This window comes from Corticium candelabrum, chromosome 6 (genome assembly GCF_963422355.1).
Source record: "Corticium candelabrum chromosome 6, ooCorCand1.1, whole genome shotgun sequence".
NCBI lineage: Eukaryota > Metazoa > Porifera > Homoscleromorpha > Homosclerophorida > Plakinidae > Corticium > Corticium candelabrum.
Window position 1 is genome coordinate 580,001 of NC_085090.1, and position 20,697 is coordinate 600,697.

General features: G+C 38.5%; 4 protein-coding genes across 4 annotated transcripts in view; 3 read left to right on the plus strand and 1 right to left on the minus strand.

Annotated features, from left to right (window-relative positions):
• LOC134181177 (transcription factor A, mitochondrial-like) overlaps positions 1 to 5,745 on the plus strand; it is a 9,979-nt gene extending 4,234 nt beyond the window's left edge. Inside the window, exons 5-10 of the mRNA XM_062648396.1 lie at positions 19 to 171; positions 235 to 336; positions 398 to 457; positions 1,123 to 1,266; positions 3,134 to 3,193; positions 5,037 to 5,745. Of these exons, the coding sequence (XP_062504380.1) occupies positions 19 to 171; positions 235 to 336; positions 398 to 457; positions 1,123 to 1,266; positions 3,134 to 3,193; positions 5,037 to 5,117 (600 nt within the window). The 3' untranslated portion in view covers positions 5,118 to 5,745. The remainder of the gene's footprint in view (positions 1 to 18; positions 172 to 234; positions 337 to 397; positions 458 to 1,122; positions 1,267 to 3,133; positions 3,194 to 5,036) is intronic.
• A 187-nt stretch (positions 5,746 to 5,932) lies between these two features.
• On the plus strand, positions 5,933 to 7,354 carry LOC134181120 (isopenicillin N synthase-like). The gene has a single exon (XM_062648328.1). It carries the CDS (start codon positions 5,994 to 5,996, stop codon positions 6,984 to 6,986), a length of 993 nt encoding a protein of 330 aa, XP_062504312.1. The 5' UTR covers positions 5,933 to 5,993; the 3' UTR covers positions 6,987 to 7,354.
• Positions 7,355 to 7,453: 99 nt separating this feature from the next.
• LOC134181121 (small ribosomal subunit protein uS17-like) lies at positions 7,454 to 9,808 on the minus strand. Its single transcript, XM_062648329.1, has 3 exons — positions 9,757 to 9,808; positions 9,367 to 9,698; positions 7,454 to 7,632 (listed from the first exon to the last, which is right to left on the minus strand). The coding sequence occupies exons 1-3, from the start codon at positions 9,763 to 9,765 to the stop codon at positions 7,509 to 7,511; spliced, it is 465 nt and encodes a 154-aa protein (XP_062504313.1). The 5' UTR covers positions 9,766 to 9,808; the 3' UTR covers positions 7,454 to 7,508.
• A 337-nt stretch (positions 9,809 to 10,145) lies between these two features.
• Positions 10,146 to 20,173, plus strand: LOC134181479 (dynein axonemal assembly factor 1-like). The gene is made up of 7 exons (XM_062648750.1): positions 10,146 to 10,246; positions 10,343 to 10,434; positions 10,538 to 10,652; positions 16,119 to 16,225; positions 18,157 to 18,250; positions 19,266 to 19,338; positions 19,851 to 20,173. Exons 1-7 carry the CDS (start codon positions 10,146 to 10,148, stop codon positions 19,971 to 19,973), a joined length of 705 nt encoding a protein of 234 aa, XP_062504734.1. The 3' UTR covers positions 19,974 to 20,173.
• Positions 20,174 to 20,697: the final 524 nt, after the last annotated feature.

Sequence of the window (20,697 nt, forward strand, 5' to 3'; positions counted from 1 at the left end):
TCTTTGTTGTTGTTGTAGAAATATGCCAGACACGCTCAGGAAGCTAGTGAAAAGTGGAAACAAAATATGCAGTATTATGCACAAGCACTGACTGATGATGAAAAACTGCAAATCCAGAGGTATTATGAGGCAAAACAGGAAGAGGCACAGAAGCGACAGAAGAGACTTGAAGTGATTACCTAAGATACCTTATTGATTAATTTCTAGTTTTATTGATTGGTTTACTGGGAGTAGGCTCGTGCACGGAGAGCTAACATGCCTGCTCGTCATTTGAGTGCGTATTCATTTTTTGTAAAGGATTTTATCTCTATTCATAAATCGACTTATAGTCAACCTGTGGGTATCCTCTTGCTTAGTCAAATCGGTCACTGTTTGTTATTGGTGTGTCTCTTGATAGCGTGAGACGATAAGAGCAGCTGCACAGCAGTGGAATCAAATGAGTGAGGAAGAAAAGGAGGTGAGCAGTTTAGAGTGGAATTGATAGGCAGTGATTGAATTGGCCTTATCACATGATCCTATATTGGTTAGATAGTACCGACGGTTACTTGATTTTGTTTTATTGTTAATTATGTGTATTTATGAATTAATTAATTGATTTTTAAATTTATTAATTATGTAATTAAGTTAATTAACTAATATACTTAATTGAATTATTGGCAGAAAAAGCCACAATTTAGTGTTACTTTCTGCTTGTGAATTTTGCTTTCTAGAAGGAAAGAACAGCACAAGTTTGCGTGAATTCTATATATTACTATGTGAGGCAGAGGACGTCTTACAAAAGATGAATGAATGAATGAATGATATATTTGATTCACACCAACATAATGGTGTAGTTCCCTCCAGGGGCAATGTAAAAAGAAAGTACAGACATACAAGACACTCACATACAACGACGTCAAAAACCCAAAAGACTTCTATGTGGCTACGTGTTTCTTAATTCTAATTGTATTGTATTATTGATTTTCTGACACTTGTAGTATCATTCCTGATAATATACAATGTAATTTATTATTGAGTGAGCATGTAATCACACAGTATGTATGCAGTGTGCATGTGCGTTGTTTAGCATGTCACGTGTTTGTAGTTTGTAAAGTTTGTTAGTAATCTTGGATTATTTTTCAGCCGTACGTAGACAGTTCAGCTGAAGACAAAATAAGGTATGACAATGAGATGGCTCAGTATGAGAGTGAAAAGCCAGCTAAACCACCTCGACGACCGCCTACCTCATTTGCTTTGTTTGTCAAAGAGAAGATGTCTAGTGTCCAGGTGAGGTGACGATGACAATAAGTAAACTATCAAATAGTCTTGCAGTATGTCAAATATGATCTTTTGAGGGAAGGTTTAATGGCTAACCATCGACCACATTTTTGTATTTCTTTTATAATGGGTTGTCCTAATTAGTCAATTTGTCTTTGAATGTGATAACAGTATTCTACATGCAGTTGTACTGAATCTTGTTCCAACTATCCAGTTTGCAGATTTATTTGCACTTTACAGCAATATTTATCGTTACGACAGTATGTCTCATGGTGCTGTGCTGGATAACCTTGCTCTTGTTGGTACACACTTTCAATTAGATCTTACTTTGGGTTGCCTTTCAAGTTTATGTAATACTGTTTGAATAAACTCATTTTCATATAGTGTTTTATGGTTATGGACTGTTTGATGTTGAGGCCAGACCAACTAGTTTGTGATGTGTGGATATTTTAAGTAAAAACGGGACCAACTAATGGAAATAAATGAATAACTACGTAACGTTTTGAGCGAGCAGTTTTTGTTGTGCTGTCTACAAGCCTCTGAGATAAAATATGGACACTAAAACGATGATGCAAATGATGAAACTTTTGAAAACAATTGCAGAAACAGGCTCTCAACTCGTAGGGTACTTGTAGAATGTATGTATACTGCAGCAGACACATCATTGCGCATGCATACATCAGTTTATTTTTTATTTTGGTGATGCTCAAACACTGGATTGGTAAATTTTGGAAAAGAATCTTGCTTTGATAATTAGTTACTTTTCGTTAGAGTTTTTGCTGTAGCTTGTTCTATCTCAATTTTATTTTAGGTAACTTACTAACATTAAAATACGTACACACACTTATATTATTCTAATAAATGGTTGTGCTGTATGAATTAGTTGTAGTTGTGTGCTGAGTATTACTAAAGCTGGCTAGCTGGGTTCACAATATGCTTTGCTTACCTTTATAGTTGTCCAGTAAACTGCCGGTTCCTGCATTCTGCTGCATGAACGTGTTGCCCTGCTGCAGTCTCTGTTCACAAAATCTGTTGTTATTTCTTATGCTACTTTTTCTTTGGTGTCTTTTTGTCTGGCTCTCAAGGCCTAGGCAATTACCCATATAAATAGCATGACGACTTGGTTTTAATGTTAGCCTATGATTGGTCCAACTTCAGCATCAGCTCACGACTTGCGTCCAGATAGTAAGTTTCTTGGTACTTGGAGTGTGTTATTAACCCTAGGCATAGTGAGGGTTATAGTAGTCGTCTCACCGGAAGTAGCGACTTGACGGAAATACCGACTTGACGGAAACGACCATGTAAACGACTTTAGAATGTATAGCATGCGTTCACGGGTACAGTGTAGGCTCGTGTAATCTTGACATTATCACATATGGGTTGTTGGAGCTTGTCTACTGTCTGTTCCCCATAAGTGTGAACTTTGATATCTCCGCTGTTCTGTGGACTTTCGCGATGATCTCGGTATCAGTACAGTGTAGGAATGGCTATAGGTCTGGCATGTCTGTTTACCAAATTATCTGAGCCCTTCCTACAAAGGAAACAGAAGGATAATACTTTTGCATATCAAAGACAAATGGGTGGAGCAATGGTTATCATCTAATTATTTTGTAAGACCAACGGATCAGCAACTGGAACCATGAAAATTGGCATAACATGGTCCAACTGGAGCAGCTCTCGTCTAGGGCTCAGCACTGTTAGTGCTCCCTTTCATTCTTGCTGTAGCAATTTTTTCACAATTTGTTTACCTTTTATTTTATATGAGTGGGGTGCTGCTGGTTGCTGCTGTTGTGAAATGTCAACAGCACGTACTGTGAACCTAAGAGTGAAATTTTAGAGACTCGTTATTGATTATGGCTGTTTCAATAATTTGCAGGGTTCGAGCATTCAACAGGTGGCAGAGCAGTGGAGAAACATGACAGATGAAGAAAAGAAGGTCAGAGTTTGTTGTGTATAATTTAAATTCTAGTTACAAGCAATATTATTATTATTAATATTATTATTATTATTATTATTATTATTATTATTATTATTATTATGTGTCTCTATGCCCCTCCATAATGGGCAAGTGGGGTCTTTACCCCCATTTGGGCGCCCACCAACCCGGCAGGTGAGCCCAACAGGGTACATGTTTCTGTGCAGTCCATACGGCGATCAGTGACTAGCCAATTCGATATAGATTGCAGGCATTACGGTGACCGCAAACATCGGGACAGCACGCCTTATGTGTCGCTATGCCCTCCATAATGGGCAAGTGGGGTCTTTACCCCCATCTGGGCGCCCACCAACCCGGCTGGTGTGCCCAGCGGGGTACATGTTTCCGTGTAGTCCATACGGCAATCAATGACTAGCCAATTTGATATAGATTGCAAGCATTACGGTGACCACGAACTCGTGGACAGCATGCCTAGTGGATATCAACAACCACCAGGAAAGCACTGAACGTCATTGTCAACGGACCGTTCGCCAGACCACAGAAACTCCCCAACGACTGAAATGAGTCATAGTCTCATGGATAAAGCTAGAGAAACATGAGAAAGAAAGACAGACAAGTTTCATATTTACTATCGTCACTAGGGTTTGAACCCCCAAACCATGGAGTGGTAGCCATTGTCGCTAACCACTATTATTATTATTATTATTATTATTATTATTATATTACATCGTGTACTGTTGAGTAGTTGCCAACCAGGTTTTCAATGCAAGATGGTTGTTGAGATTAGAAGTAAATTTGCATTTTCGTAATACTATCAACATTAGCTGGTTTAAAACTTCATTGCATAAAATGACAATTTCTGTTTGGCGGACACATTGTATGTAGCTAAAAATTACATGTCTGTTACTGTAGCAGTTTAAGGATATCGATCATATTAGCTAGACTGGGTAATTTCTCCTATTGTTGAGTGTGTCAAGTAGTTTGACAGGGTGTCATGTTGTCATCATATTGTCGGTTTGTTTATATTCGTGAAACTAAAAACTTAAACACTTACATACATATACCAATATGGAGTGACTCTAATGATTACTACTGTCATGTTGGGTCCATCCAAAATATATTTCTGTTTCTGTTGCGTGATGAACCCTTTGTGTGAAAATTAGAAGTTTTGACTAATGATGTATCTGCATATGTTCAACTTTCTTCTTCGTCTGAAACCTAAGATGATAAGTTTGTGACGCTGTGTGTGGAGGTCTGGTGTGTCTCTGCATGCCTTCTCTCACAAAGACTCATTCAGACTTGTGAGCATTCAAAGCCCATTTCATACCTGCACAAGGCAGAGATAGGAATACAAGTTATTTTAGGATCTGGTTGCAAAGTGTTACTTATTGTTGGATCTTTGAAGAACTGTTGAGAACATCTTGACTGTTATTGCTTTCACAGAATATTTGAAGTTTGTGTACAGTACAACTCTTAAGCCCGGTTCACAATATGACGTCGACGCTCAGCTGAGCGTCAAACTTCAAAGAAACCGCCTCGACGTCAGCGGCATCCTTTGATGTTGACGCCGACGTCGACGCTGGAATAGGATTCATTTCTATTATTATTGACGTCGACGTCGGCGTCAATATTGTGAACCATGCTTTAGGTTTGTATAGTACTGTGCATCTCATCTACAGATTAAATATTTCATAGTGTTCATGCCCAAACAGTGTAACTCTCTAATTTCTTGCTGGCTGGCCGCCTCTTATTGTTTAGCTTGGTGACTGGAACAAATATCTTTGGACTGGTCTTATGATCGTTGTAACTTTATGTCATTACTGATTAGAACTGTTTGTTTCAGGGTTACAAAGATATGGCTGCAGGCTTGAGGGAACAATATGAAATGGAAAAAGTTGGCAATGATGAAAAGCGATCATCATAATTGTGGTTGGCATGCTGTATGTTCCTGCAAATGATACTTGTATGCTGAGACATTCACAGTTTTCAAAAGTGGGATCATCATGATTGCCCTTGTATTGCCAAATTAGAGTTGCCATATAGTGCAGTGTGTTTTAAAAAGGTTGATGGTGTTGGCAATATTTAGTGGCTCATTTCGATGCATGTATGAGAACTTACATTTTATAAGGAAATCGTTTGATCGTTTTGGAAATGTTGGGGTTTTGTCGTAAGTTCTGTTTGTATGTTATACTACTGTGGTTGGTTTTGTATTAGGTGGTGAGTTTTAATCGTTTATGCTATTACAAGCTGCAATATGGACAGGACCTAGGCCTTCTAGTTTCTTTCATGCCCCATGTGAGTGCAGCCTTGAGCTCTATAGTTCTGCGTTAGAGAACATGGCTATGAAATTTAGTTATGAAAAGTTTTTATTGGTATGGGTCATGAGTTTTGTCAAAATGCGAAGCTACCTGAAAGGAGACTAATCATGAACTGAGGTGTAGATTTTATTTTTAATGATAATTAGGTGTTTGCTTCCTTGGAGTTATCACAAACGTAGCCTTAGCATTAGAAAAGTTGTTCTTTTAATTTTATTGTTTGCTATGCAAAAACTTTACTGAATCTACTATCGGTCTTCTGTCTGTGTGCGTACATTGCTGTGCATGACATACCACTACAGTGTACATAGCGTACAGTTCTGTCCACAGTCAGTGTACAGTATGCTGACGGTCTGGATCCCGAGCAGAGCGCAGAATGCAATCCTTTCAGCTCCGCCATCATACACTTCCGGCCTCGAAACACTATACGAATGTCGTGCACGTGGGCAGATACCCGTTGTCCAGACATCAGTAGATAGTCGAAAATGGCGTCTCTACCAGTCGTGGATCTCTCATGTGACGACAGGAAAGCATCCTCCAAGGTTGTAGAAGCAATGCAGACAGTTGGCTTCGTGCTGCTCGAGAATGTGCCACATTTCGACGAAAAACTCGTTTTCAATGCTACTGAGTGGTTCTTCAACTTGTCAGACGAGACGAAATTTTGTGTAACGAGAAAGAAATGGAACAAGCGAGCAAAATCTGTTTACCGCGGTTACTTTCCGGTTGATGACACATCAATTTCATACAAAGAAGGATACGAATTTGGTCCCGAGATATCAGCGGATAATCCAGAGCTGGTGACGGCGTCTCCATTTATTGAACACAACGTATGGCCAGAGAGGAAGGAGGGTGAAGATGAAGAAGCATTTGTCATATTCAAACAGACGATTAGATCACAATACAAAGCCGTGTTTGATGCATCTGTTAATTTCATGCGTTTGTTGGCGTTGGGTTTGGGTTTGAAGGAGAATTTCTTTGATCACTTGTTTATTCCCAACACTCTCTCTACTCTTCGTCTGCTCTGCTATCCTCCTCGTCCTGGACCACCACCAGCCGATGCAGTCTGTGATGACGGTACAGTGCTCTACTGCAATGACCATGCAGATGTTGGCATCATGACTATGGTGACAACTTTTAATAAGCCAGGTCTGCAGATCAAAAGTCCTGATGGGAACTGGTTAGATATTCAGTCTCCTCCTGGGAGTGTTATTGTCAACTTGGGGGAGATGCTGTCAGAAATGTCTGGCAACAATATCAAGGCAACTCATCACAGGGTGGTCGACACGGGAGGAATGAGACATTCTTGTGCTTTCTTCTTGGAGCCGGGATACTTTGCACGTATGCCTAGATCATTGCCCCTCCCTGACCAACAGGGTGAAAGAAAGAAGAGTGAAGACAAGATGGAGTTCTTCGAGTTTGGGCCTCTTTTACGAGAGAGGCTCAAGAGAAATACAGAATTTGGTGATGACTGGATATGAGCAAAGCAAATCAACTTTGTATTTTTATTATGGATATTGAGTGTTTGCACAGATTCTGAAATGTTCCTAAAGGCATGAGTGTATAAATTACATGTTGTCTGCAGCCCCACTGTAATAAATATTTTCAGTTGGCAAAAAGGCCTTGATTCCTAAATCAATGGTGACTGACCCCTTTTCCGATTCCTAATCAATGGTGACCCCTTATTAGAAATGGAATCAGTGCACCTTGGCATTTCAACAAACAGTATACTGCATCAGCTTTTTGTACCAACTGAGCCAAAGGGTATGCTGTAACTATGCGTAGAAGGCTGAGAAAATAACACAGCAACGGTCTTGTTGTGTCGCCTACATCTACTGTCTAATAGACAGTAGACTATGAATTATCCTTGGTTACAGCACCGTAGTCACTACAAATGGTCTTCCAAAGCCAAAGCTGTTGGCACCTATGACACTGTCGCACAACACAGTTCAGAGAAGATTATTTACTGTAGACAATTTAGAAGCAAGACTACAGAAGTCGATCTAAAACTTCTTGAACTGTTTCTTTGCCGAACTCGATTTGATAACCTTCAAAACATTGAATCGCACTGTCTTGCTTAGTGGCCTGCACTGACCAACAACCACAGTGTCTCCAAGAGCAAGATCCCTAAACAAACATTCACAGTGTTAACAAACACAGCACGGTCCACTAAAAGGTGTACTGTTAATTTACATATATGTACATATATTATTTGTATACTGTAAAGAGCAAAATTATTGCATTTTCTCTCTCAGAGACCATTTCAGGGAGGGGAGTTACTTTTTGTGGTTGAAAACAAGGCAAGTGATGGAAATCATGATAGAATCACGTCATGCTGCTTAAGTGGATGAAGAGAAATGACGGTGTTTACCTCAAGCCAATGGCATTCCAGGATTGTGTCTGTCAACAGTGAAGGCTGCAAATGACTGTGTGCATCAAGGTCCCCTCCAGAGGGAACGGCATGCTCCAACCTCGAAACATGGAAAAACGGAGTATCATGTATACAGCCCCTCCCAGCGTCTCGAATTGGCACGGTATGCAGCAGAGAATGGAGTTGCAAGAGCTGCTAGGCGTTTCAGCAGTGTACTAGTTCACTGCTACATTTGTCACACCGAAACGACGTTCACTAACACATAACTTTCTGGTGACCACGCATACTGTACACACAGCGGGATTACACCCATTTTATTGACGGAAGTTTTTTGCGCAGAAATTTACCCAATTACAAAAATTGTAAAAATTTGACGAACGCAAAAAAACCCCCCTTTACAGTAGTTTAATTAAATGATGGTCATTTGCACAAAGCTTGTCTATTCGTGAATGTATAATACAAAGTATATATATATATATATATATATATATATATATATTTTTTTTTTTTTTTTTTTTTTTTTTTTTTTTTTTTATATATATATTTTATTTTACTCTCCATGACAGACCAAATGTAGCCTGTCCAAAACCATATATATATATATATATATAGTTTCGCGTCATCCTCTTCCTACGAGTGATACAGCACAGACACAAAACTAAATATGTAGTTTGTATGGCCGAATTAAGAGGTGGACAAATTGTAAGAAAGTCAGTGACAACCAAAGCAACAACATACCGTACGTTGTTTTCAAAACATTTACAAATCATCAGCAACTGGTTCACTAGCTACAGGGTTTCTCAACACTTCCATACATTCTTACATTCAACATCATTGCAGTACTTAATTAAATCATAAAGATTGATCATTCTGTTTGGAGAAATTAAGGTGGCACTAAGTTCAGAGAATAGATTGCAATACTGTCTGATTGAGCCTCACCAATCATCACAACTGAATCTAGCAGTTGTAACATTGACGACCGTGGAGCCAGTCAATCTGCTTGGCGTACGCACTGTTGAAAAAAACTGTCATGCTGCATATTTACATCACAAATATGGTCGATCCACATTAACAGGCATTCATGCATTTGGATCTCCACACTATAGTCTATTAGATGGCAATGACTATGACCAAATAATTCGAGGCAACTCAAATATTGGCTCTTTACATTGCTTGCCCCAACTCTCCTAACTTGGTTACTAGCTCTCATGCTGCCACATTTCCTCCACACATACCAATATCAAGTCAAGACATACAGTAGGTATTAGCAGACGACCACATTTCGGACAGCATCCCTACTAATTAACATGACCATTAACAACCCATTTATATACAACACAGTTTCACATCCACCTACAATCCAAAACCCTGACAAACAAGCAAAAACTAACTAAGTAAACAGCTTTAGCTAACTAATTACAAAATTCAATCAAAATCAATAAATACAGTAATCTTAACTCTAACCCTAGGATCCTAAATACGTGCCATACCTGAAACAAGGTGAACAATGTACGGACATGGTCTTGTGTCTCTTCTCGTATCGATTATATTTCTTGATATAATGAAGATAATCACGACGTATGACGATTGTTCTCTTCATTTTCATCTTCGCCACCACTCCGCTCAGGATACGGCCTCGAATGCTCACGTTGCCCGTAAATGGGCATTTCTTGTCGATATACGTGCCCTCGACGGCTTCGCGTGGAGTCTTGAATCCTAGGCCAACATTTCTCACATACCGCTGCTCCTTCTTGACCGCTTGTTCTAGGAGACGCTTCTTGTTTTGAAATACTGGCTGCTGCTTCTGATAGGCCTTTTCAGTCTGAGTAAAAGTAAGAGATTGACTGGATGTTAGGTCGATGAGAGTCAGTCTTACTCACCTGCTCCATGTTTGTCTCCCTTGCTACGCATGTGTGGGTGCCTCGGAGTACCGTAAGTTCGCAGCTGGTTTTGCAATGGCATTGTCAATTCATAGATCTAAATATAATATTAAATTTTGTATTTTAAATAAATTTGTTATCTGTATTTTATATAAACGGTAAAAAATTAGAGTTTGGCTTAATCAATTATTAATTAATTCAACACAAATAATATATAAAAATATTTAAAAATACAATGTAAATGACTAATTGTTATATTTTATAAAATTTAATTTGTATTTACTCAAAATTTTATATATTTAAAGTATTGTACTAACTAATGATTTGGGCACTGGTTAGTCACGTGTCATCGCGGACCTACAGTACTTGTACTGCGCAGGCTTGTTGCCATGGTGCCGCGCCTCCGTCACAACGCCACACTCGAATCTCACACTGTGTTGAAAATGCCGTCAGAAAAAGACACAGAAAGAGATGAGGCCGGCTACCCACGGTGAGTGTCGAGAGAGAAAGTTTACTGTGTCACATGGTCGTTTCTCTGTCTATTTTCTCTTTATTTTCTCTTTATTTCACTATTATTATTTGCTAGAATGACTAAGACATATCTAAAGAAGCTGTGCAGGGAGCAGAAGTTGTACGATACGCCATACTTGAACGACGTGCTGTATTTGCACTTCAAAGGTAGGAAGCTTGCTGTAGACTGGCTGCTGCTGCTGCTGCTGCTGCATCAGCATGTAAGGTCTGATTGAATTGTTGATATGTTTTGTTTGTTCTGTTTCGTTAGGTTTCGGAAAGATTGAGAATCTGGAGGAATACACAGGACTGAAGTGTGTGTGGCTGGAAAGTAACGGGATTAGAAAAATCGAGGGACTTGAAAATCAGCCACAACTAAGATGTTTGTAAGTTCACCTTGTTTGACTGCAAGAAGAGTTAACATAATAGTATGTGCGTGTATGTATGTATGTATATGTATGTATGTATGTATGTATATGTATGTATGTATGTATGTATGTATGTATGTATGTATGTATGTTGTATAACTCCAGCAAGCAATATATTTTGGGAAGTCGTATATGTGATATGTCACGTGACCTGTATACGCTGTAATGAGATCCATCATTGCATGTTATTGACACTTTAGCCTCTTGGGCTTATCACCTCAATAGTTGACCTTGCCTGCAAGCCAGTTAATTATCGTGATTGGTTGAATCCAATTAGAAATAGTGTGCGTTACCTTCATGTATGCTACAAGTGTAGTCAGAACATCTAACCCTCCTCACTCATCTTTGTTCTTGCTCACTAGTCCGTTGGCCAATTGCGAAAAAGGCTTTGAAAATGTTGTTTGTGCCCCCTTTGGCAAATCAATTTTTTGACAATTGAATTGAGCTTGTGGTACGACACTAGATGTTTGAGAATACCAATGTTTGGCGAGACAGATGGTGTCCGATCACCTAGAACAAGACTGTTTTGCAAATTAGCTACGCAGCAATGAACTGGTACTGCTAGGCCTAACGCACATTATACAAGTTGAGGCAAAATCCTGATCTTGTGGTGGTTTCTGCTAAGTGTACTGTGAAGCTTCCGACACGTTATCTCTTGCAATTAACTGATAAATACCACTGTAGAAAGTTTAATTAAACTTTATAGTTCCAAGTTGTGACGTCAACATGTACAGGATGTGAGAAATTATGCTTTGACGTACCGTACCGTTGTACTGTACCTGAAATGCTGTTGTACTGTAGTATGCTACACTGCACTGACGTGCTGCAAATATAGTAGTTTGTGTAGTATTAGTGAACTTTATTGAGGTTGGAACTAGATACGTATTCGACTTGCCTACGTTTACAAAGACACTCGAATGCAATTCTTGCATTGATCATGACTGCCCATCTACAAGCTATAACTTTGATGATCTCGTCGGTCTTTGCTCTGGAGTAACTGCTCTCTGTGAGGTAAAATACGACTTATAGTTCTTACCTGCTTGCAGCGAGGCCATGCTAGCAAGTTGAGGCAAAAGGGCAGTTCTTTCAACAACGGTTGCCTAGCTAACGATGACGTAGACTTTTGGGTGTTGCAGAGAAAGTAAAGTTGAAATTGTTTACCCGTGTTGCATTTACCAAGAGTGAAAGGCAATTGTTCTCCAGTGGTACCTCGGTCCGACAGCTAGATCGTCGTTTTCACGACTTCATTGATGCGAAAAGGGTAGCATTTAATGAAAATTGTACAGGAGTCACATATTTTCTGGTTAACATGTATCATTTTAGATTTTGCTGTCTTTTAATCCCTCCATATCAACAGTAGCCAGCCATGCATGTAGTCACCATGGGAGAGTGCTAAGTCTAGAGCAGAACACCTTGTCAATTAATAGTGACCTTGTCTGGTGTACAACATGTTGCAGTTATCTCTAATTTACGGAATTGCTCTTCTACACGATACCACGTCTTCCAGAAACCGAATTAATTTTGTGATTGATTGCTATCTGCAGTTTGCCAATTGAAAAATTTAGAGAAAATTGCGGTGCATCAATTGCCACACCTGCTTTTCATCCTAGTACAGCATCCTCACCAGATGCTTCCTCGCGACAGAAAAGGTTTATGGCAGCAGCAAATTGATTTTCTGTTTAGGAAATGACATGGAGCTGCCAAAATATGCACGTCTCCTTGATGGTAAGTGTGTATTTGTGTGTCACTGCAGCAACTGCTCAAGGTTTACTACAAATTGATGGTCTAGCTGTCATTGCCCAATTGATTCTAGAATTTCATGCAGCGAAGAAGAAGCTGACACGTACCCGAATATTTTTACACGCCAACCATGCAGCGAACACAAGAGCATCTCACATAAATATTGGCATCTGTTCACCAGATAGTGACGTTTTAGTGACAGGCTGCTCGTGCACACATCAGATCCCAGCACAGATTATATGGCAGACAGAGTCAAGAAATCAAAGGCGTTGCATCAGCATGACAAATATTGCTTGTTCGCTAGAAGAAGATGTATGTAAAGAACTTACCGGGTTGCATGCCTTTACTGGATGCGACAGCAAACAGCATCAGTGATGCTGACTATATTTAATGGGGAGTTGTAGCATTCACTATTAAATAACACAGAGAGACTATAGATCTCTTCACGTGCATATATAGGCATCATCTATTTGAGCTCCGTTAAATGCATCTGATTTCTGCTTTAAGAAAGCTTGTCAATCATACCTAAAAGTTTTTAAATAGCAAATTCAACTTCTCTTTTTAAATTTACATATTGGTTGTTATGGCAACATTTTAATTTAAGAAAAGCTGTTTTAGTCAACTTTGGACACTCTGAAGCCAATAAATACACCATCTTCGTAATTACCACAAAAAATTACATAGGAAAGGCTAGAAAGAAACTGGTTTCCCGTGGGGTGCACGGAAAAGTCACAATTCTGGACTTGGCCCATGGACTACATCTTTTGCCGCTGTATCAATGCTTTCTACAAGCAAACAACCCACATGTACACATTGGTCATAAGTCACGTGACTAAGAAAAGGCAAAACTATTTTCAAAGTGCAGCGTGGATGCGTTTGCTATCCTGAGCGTATCATGACCCATTCTGGTCTATTGTACACAGCGTTAGTTTTATATAGAGGTATACTGCGGGTTTATAATTTGCTTTGTCATATTAATTGCAATTTATTAATGCAGACATAACCTGTCAGTTGCTCCACTTTTCTGAGTAAAAGGGTCTACACACGTGTGTATGTCAAACCTTTAAGTACAGGGAAAACCAATTTCAATATTCTTATTTCATTATTTACCGAATTAAATATCTATTTTGTTTTAGAGTTGAGTTGAAGGGCTTAGATTTATTAGGTTTGATGTGTTTAGCAAGTTTAATTTATGTATTACATATAATGTGATTATTCTTTTATGGGTTTGTTGGGAAATAACTTTGAACGTGTTTTTAGGCATTACATTACATTTTACCACATCAATGTTTCAAGGACATTTGAATGGCCATAAAATATTTATGGTTTTCATTGCAGTTTTAAATGTTTGACTATCACAGGGTACGGTAGTACTCTGTATGTAGCGATTGACAAGGTTGTGTGGATGTGGTCAAATTTTTGACCTTCAGAAATCACCTTAAAACGCGGCTAAATATCTCGAAAACGACAGATAGAAAAGATTGCAAGTTCAACTACGCTTGGCTATTTCTGAATTGATCTTAGTTTGTCTTCGGAACTAGAAACACTCATCAATTTTGGAGTTTTTGCTGGATTTGTCTTATTTCTTCTTCTTGTTCTTGTTGTTGTTGTTGTTGTTCTTCTTCTTCTTCTTCTTCTTCTTCTTTTTCGTCACGCATAACTCTTTGACTACGACATATCTAAAGCTAAGACTTTGGGAAATGACGTAGAATTATTCTTTTGATGATAGAAAAAATAAACATCTAAGAAAAAGATTTGTAGAATGGCTTTGAACCTGCTACCCTACTTACGCCCAACAACAATAAATTATTGTTAACAAGAATCAGGCAGCCAATCACAAGCTCTTGCTACCCTATGTACATTACAGGAAGCAGTTTAGGTACGTACAGACAGGGTGACAAGAGTTCTTGACATCTCGTAGTATAAAAACCTGAAATTAAGTAATTTCCTGCTTAGAGTTAGGCAAAGAATCATGCTTTTGAATCTCACGAGCAAATGGAAGTGCGTGGAAGTAGGCTACGTAGACTAGTGATGTTGAACGTCATCGCAATAGCAGACGTGATATACCTCTTCTTGCCGTAGTTGGAACACCAACGCCTTCAAGCAGAAGACGGAAGCAAATTCGAGTTGTTGAGTTGTCTAGAGAGCTACCATATTGTCATGTATAAAGGCCGATCTCTATAAGCCGAAAATCGAAGATCTCGTGCATCAAGCTAGTATATAAGCCAAGTTTTTGTTTGACGCTTAGCATGCGCGTACGGGCTTGGTCACGCGCACGTGCGCAAATGTCGGCGTGTGCATGTAGCGTTCAATGGCACCGACAATGATGACGAAGAAGAAGCTGACACTCTTAAAACTGGCATCTCACACACGCACATGCACACACGCAGGCACACACGCATGCATGCACACCACACACACACACACACACACACACACACACACACACACACACACACACACACACACACACACACACACACACACAAAACCCTAAACCAGCCCATCTCGAAAGATGATGGCATAAACATAGAAAAAAGCAAATCTACTACTCAGTTCATGTACTACCAGTTTGTAAATAGGTAATATAGCATACAGCGTTCTGAATCGTTCAATTCTCCACACAGCAAGAGATGTCAAACTGCTGCTTCTTGCTAACCCTGCAGTAGAGATCGCCCGCAAGCACCATAGACCATTGTTCTACTTCTTTCCACGCTGGAGACCAACTTCTTTGTCCCATGCTGCGCCGCCATTTTTACTGCTCGACTCCGTGCACATGGCCTTTGTCTCCATCAGCGGTAACCAGAAATAGATGTAAGGTCATGAAATGACTACTTTGACGTTGCAAGCAATCGAAGCACTTTACAATGTGGGAGTAGCGTGATGGGTGTTCTTCGTGCACACACACACACACACACACACACACACACACACACACACACACACACACACACACACACACACACACACACATAACTACATGCCCATATGCTTGTAGCTCCGAAGCGAGTAGAGCACAGCTTCATTTGCTTGGGGTATTATTGCAACTAAATGTAACGTCTGATTCAAACCTGTACGCAGAAAACTCTGCATAACTCTTTGCATATTTTGCAAGTACACTCTAAACCTAAGATCCACATGCTTGAGACCTAGGTGACTATACGTGTCATGATGTATACCAAGTATGAGTTAGGAAATGTGTATTTTGTTAGGCTATAGAATTAATTAATTAATGGAGTAGGTTGTGCTCTCGCACTTCTAAAAACTTACCACATACACAAACATAAAAAAATTTCTCTGAAAAAAGAAATAGATGTAGGAATTGTATAAAAAGTGATAGAAACAAGATTTATAGATAATATGAACCAAAGCCAGACATCATTATTGAATTCTTCAGACACACATTTTCTACATTTTACCTTTAGTGTGTTGGAAGGATTCACTAATGATGTTTGGCTTTGGTTCATATTATCTAAATCTTGTTTTTACTACTTTTTATACAATCCCTACATCCATTTCTTTTTTCAGAGAAACATTTTTATGTTCTACTGAACATATGACTTGCAGTTGTTGAATTGTTTTGTTTGTAATACATGTGTGTACGTCTTGCTTTCTAGTGTAGATCTTGTTTTACTGCATGTTGCTTGTACACGTATCTGTAATCATGTTGTGATTAAATTTCAGATTTCTTCAACACAACCTTTTGTCAAAGTTTGAAAACTTGGAACCATTACAAGAACTGAGTACTCTCAATGTCAGCAACAATGCTATTAGAACAATAGAGAGTCTTGGTATGCTCATCACATTTTATCTAAGGGGTCGTCCATATTTATCGGCATTATCACGAGCGTACAAATGTATGCTTTTTCTCTGCCCCCTCTCCCCTCCCTGAAAGCGTACGCGAAAAATGCTGATTTAATATTAATAATAATACATGCTTCAATAGGCCCATACTTGATACACAGAAAGTTTTTTGTATTTGTTATTAACAATAATGCACAGATATCTAATTTGTACAACGTAATTTTTCTCTTCGTCGTCATCTCTATCTTCCGAAAAGCTTCTTTCAAAATGTAATCCTTCTTCTCATCACTCACAACCTTCCAAACCTCCTGCGCCTTCCTCACAGCATGTTGCCTGCCGTAACTGTTATTGATATATACAAAAGCGTTGACAAAATGCTGATAGGCATTCACAGGGTGCGTATGTACGGAGTCCGCACAGTTTGACAACTCTGACAGCTTCTCTATGTTATCCATCAAGACACGAGGCGAGAAGAGAAACCCGGATATTGCTCATTAACCTGGATGCAGCGAACTGCTACGTAGCGTAATGGTTGGTTTGACCACACGAACCTGTGTGCAATACCATTGAACTACCTCAGTGAGAACGTCCTACGCATGCATTAGAACGGCATTTTTCCAAAGTGTACGCCTGGTTTTACCCCCTCCCCCCCAGCATACGTTTTGTACGCTCGTGAAAATGCCGATAAATATGGACGACCCCTAACTTGTATGTTGATATTGTCTAAAACAGTGGTCTTGATACAGCCAGACCTCGTTATTCCGATTGCATAACCCGCTGGTGTCTATCGGACTAATGTGACTGTCAATACACAGTGCCTCTGTAAATTGGTGTAGGTGTACATGTACCTTTTATCAGAAAGTGAGAGTGTCAGCTTATCAGGTGTCGGAATAATGACATCTGACTGTAGGTCATTGACGTATTAGTTGCATGGGTAGACCATTTTAGTTGCATTCTTGCTTCTTAATTATGATCTGGTCTCTTTCTTCAAGTAACAAATAGAAGGACTGTAGCATTAATAATAATAATAAATCATGTCTTCTTTCTAGACAGCCGTGATGGTCTAAGTACTTCTGAAGCTGGGTTTGCTTCCGGTACTTGTAATAGACTTTACAAACTAGACTGATCTGGTTGAGCACGACAATAAAAATAAATTATGAAACTTGTCTGTCTTTCTTTCTCATGTTTCCCTAGCTTTGTCCATGAGACTATGACTTGTTTCAGTTGTTGGGGAGTTTCTGTGGTCTAGTGACTGGTCCATTGACGATGACGTTCAGTGCTTTCTTGGTGGTCATTGATATCCACTAGGCGTGCTGTCCGAGTTTACGGTCACCATAATGCCTGCAATCTATATTGAATTGGCTAGTCATTGATTGCCTGTGGACTACACGAAAACATGTACCCTGCTGGGCTCACCTGCTAGGTTTGTGGGTGTCCAGATGGGGGTAATCATGGAAGGGCATAATGACACAATATAACATTTTTGCTTTTTTTCTGAATTTGGTTAAGCCTTTATCTTTATGGTCCTCACGTTTCAAAGACCTACGTAAATGGCATGTACTGTTTGATGGGCTGGTCTTCAGCTATTCTTCATGACTGTAGGAATGATTGGTTGGAACTTCATTATGCTCTAAATTAGACCACATGTTGATCACAATTAAACATTAACAGTGTGCCTTTTTGGTTTTTAGTACATTTTGATAGTAGAGGAGCTAGTATTGAATGTTAATTGGTCAATCACTTTGTTTATTATCACTCAAGGTATCAAGTTTTAAGTAGAACTTCATCTTACAGATGGTTTTAGGGGTGTGAGCTTACTGGAATGAATATTGATTAATGTGATGTGTATGAACATTTGCAGCAAGTAGATGCCAGTTCTGTAATTGTTCATGTGAATGCTGATGTTTGTAATTTGTAGAATGTCTTCCCAAGTTGACAACTCTTCAGATAGCTCATAATCAACTCAAAACTGCTGATGATATGGCAGGTCTTGTGGCATGTCCAACCATCAGGTAAGAGATATGACTAGATAGATATTGAATGAACATGTTAGTAGTAAGTAATCAGTTACTTAAAATGTAGTGAGAGGATTGAAACAAATAAGTTTGTGGTAGCATAACTGAGCATGCGTTATATATATATATATATATATATATATATATATATATATATATATATATATATATATATATATATTGATTTTAAGTTACTGTGAGACAAGATTTTATTTATCTTTATTGTCTCGATCGATCGCTTTTAATTGCATGTCATTGTAACATGAATTTTACTTGAGTGCCTTTACACCTTGAGGTACAGAATGATATGTCATTATAGATTACCAGACAATCCTATGTCTTTGTTCCCAGCTGTCTTTCTTTGCTCTCACTGTGACTTTGTTGTATGTTTCTTGCTGTATACACATGGAAATTTAATTTGTGTGTTTGCACTCTTCCAGCTGAAATATATATATATATATATATATATATATATATATATATATATATATATATATATATATATATATATATATATATATGGATCAGATTTTATTAGGACATGTTGTCATCAAGTTTATTAATTGCAACTTTTTTACAGCTGGCCGAAGGATCATTCTTGCATTAAGTAGTTCTTCCATCATGCATTTGACATTTTATAACGGCAAATACCATATTTTGTTGTATAATGTTTCCTCACCTCATAACAGTATAGTGTTATAGTTACGAGCTATAGTTTCAGCGATTTCTGGTAAAGTCTACTTATAGTGACGTGAACTCTGTTTGGTAAAGACTTTTGAAGAGGTGCTTGTTTTTGGAAACTACATAATATTTTACTTTATTGATACTTTACTTTTACAACATCTTGGAAAAACTATTTATATATACAACCTTGCATTTACAGAAGATCACTAACTTGGATATGCTAATGAACTACTGTACAGTGTTGTTATGGTGTGTGTTCGTTACAGAGAAAGAGAGAAAAGGCAGGGAGATTGTAGTCATATGTTATTTGTGGTGCTTGTTTCTTTAGTGTTCTTGATGTGTCACATAATCGAATCGAAGACACGGAAATTATTGATGTTCTTAGTCAGATGCCTGACTTGGTAAGGAAGATCTCACTTTTAATGCATTCTGTTACTCTCATTAGTTTAATGCACATCAAATATGAATCAGTCTGTTGGATGCTATTGTATCAATCAGTTGAATGTTATTGTCCATATATTATATATTGCACTATTGGACTGTTATCTGTTATTACACGAGTTTTGTATGTATCTAATAAAGATGTAATGTATGTAATAAAGATGTAATGTATGTAATAAAATCTTTGGTTTATTTTAGCCTAAAACCAAATTTTTTGATGTTTTATTTGTGTGTCTTGTTTGTAATGAATGTAGTTAATATGATGTGATTGATCTTATGGAAAGTAGTTAATCTACATTCACAGTTATGTTAGCACTTTTCTATTGTGTGTGTGTGTGTGTGTGTGTGTGTGTGTGTGTGTGTGTGTGTGTGTGTGTGTGTGTGTGTGTGTGTGTGTGTGTGTATGTGTGTTGTGAGACTCATATACATGTTGTTCCATGAGATGTACATTGATTTCTGATTTCTACTTTAGCGAGTGTTGACTCTGACTGGTAATCCAGTAATTAAGAAGATCAAGTATTACCGGAAGACTCTTATATGTAGACTGGTGAGTGGCAGTTTGAAAATGTATATCCCTTCTGAACAGATCCTCTGAAGAAGACATCAGCAAAAATCAGCACTCGGGTTGTGTGGTAGATGGCTTCCGTTTTCATTACATTAATTGCTTTAGGCCAGACCAATGAAATTTTTTATGCTCAAACATTTTGACATGAAAAGTGGATGAGCTGATCGAAATAAGCAAGCAATAACTACGTTTTGAGCATGCACAGTTCTTATTAATTGCACCATGAACAAGACAACAAGGCAGATACTGAAACAGAGACTTAAATATATATACTAGCTATTGAACTTGAGCATGGATATTCGGATGGACTTTGGGGCTTTGTGAAATTGTTTATCTTTGCAAAGTGCATTCTTAGAACACCCTCTAGGGTGGAAGGAAAAATAGACATGTTGTTTCATCTTTATTGTCTTCTCGTTTAAATCACTTGTTGATTTATGGAGGAAAGCCAGAAATGATGCAGTTTCTCGTATTTTTCAAAACAATTTTAAAAGGAAAGGAACATCACTTGTTCTATCAATCTAACACAGGAAGGTCGTTATAGTAATGCTAGACGTACTCTCACTTCCACAGGTTGTGCTTCTCATCATGACAAAGATGCGCTTGATGAACTTAAACATCATCATCCTGAACCTGACCTCCCCATGTTTCTGACGGCATGCCTTCAAGTTTGGCATGTGATTCGACCTCAGTTTTCAATGCTTTGAAGGCTCTTCCCAGAGGTACCAGTCCAGGGGGTTAACAACTTAGAGCACAG

Excerpts from the sequence above, each read along its gene's own strand:
- LOC134181120 (XM_062648328.1), top strand. The coding sequence starts at position 5,994 with ATGGCGTCTCTACCAGTCGTGGATCTCTCATGTGACGACAGGAAAGCA.
- LOC134181121 (XM_062648329.1), bottom strand. Across the intron at positions 7,633-9,366 it reads CATTGTTCACCTTGTTTCAG|GGATCTTGCTCTTGGAGACA; the intron begins GTATGGCACGTA and ends ATGTTTGTTTAG.
- LOC134181479 (XM_062648750.1), top strand. The coding sequence starts at position 10,146 with ATGGTGCCGCGCCTCCGTCACAACGCCACACTCGAATCTCACACTGTG. Across the intron at positions 10,653-16,118 it reads CAGCCACAACTAAGATGTTT|ATTTCTTCAACACAACCTTT; the intron begins GTAAGTTCACCT and ends ATTAAATTTCAG. Across the intron at positions 16,226-18,156 it reads TAGAACAATAGAGAGTCTTG|AATGTCTTCCCAAGTTGACA; the intron begins GTATGCTCATCA and ends TGTAATTTGTAG.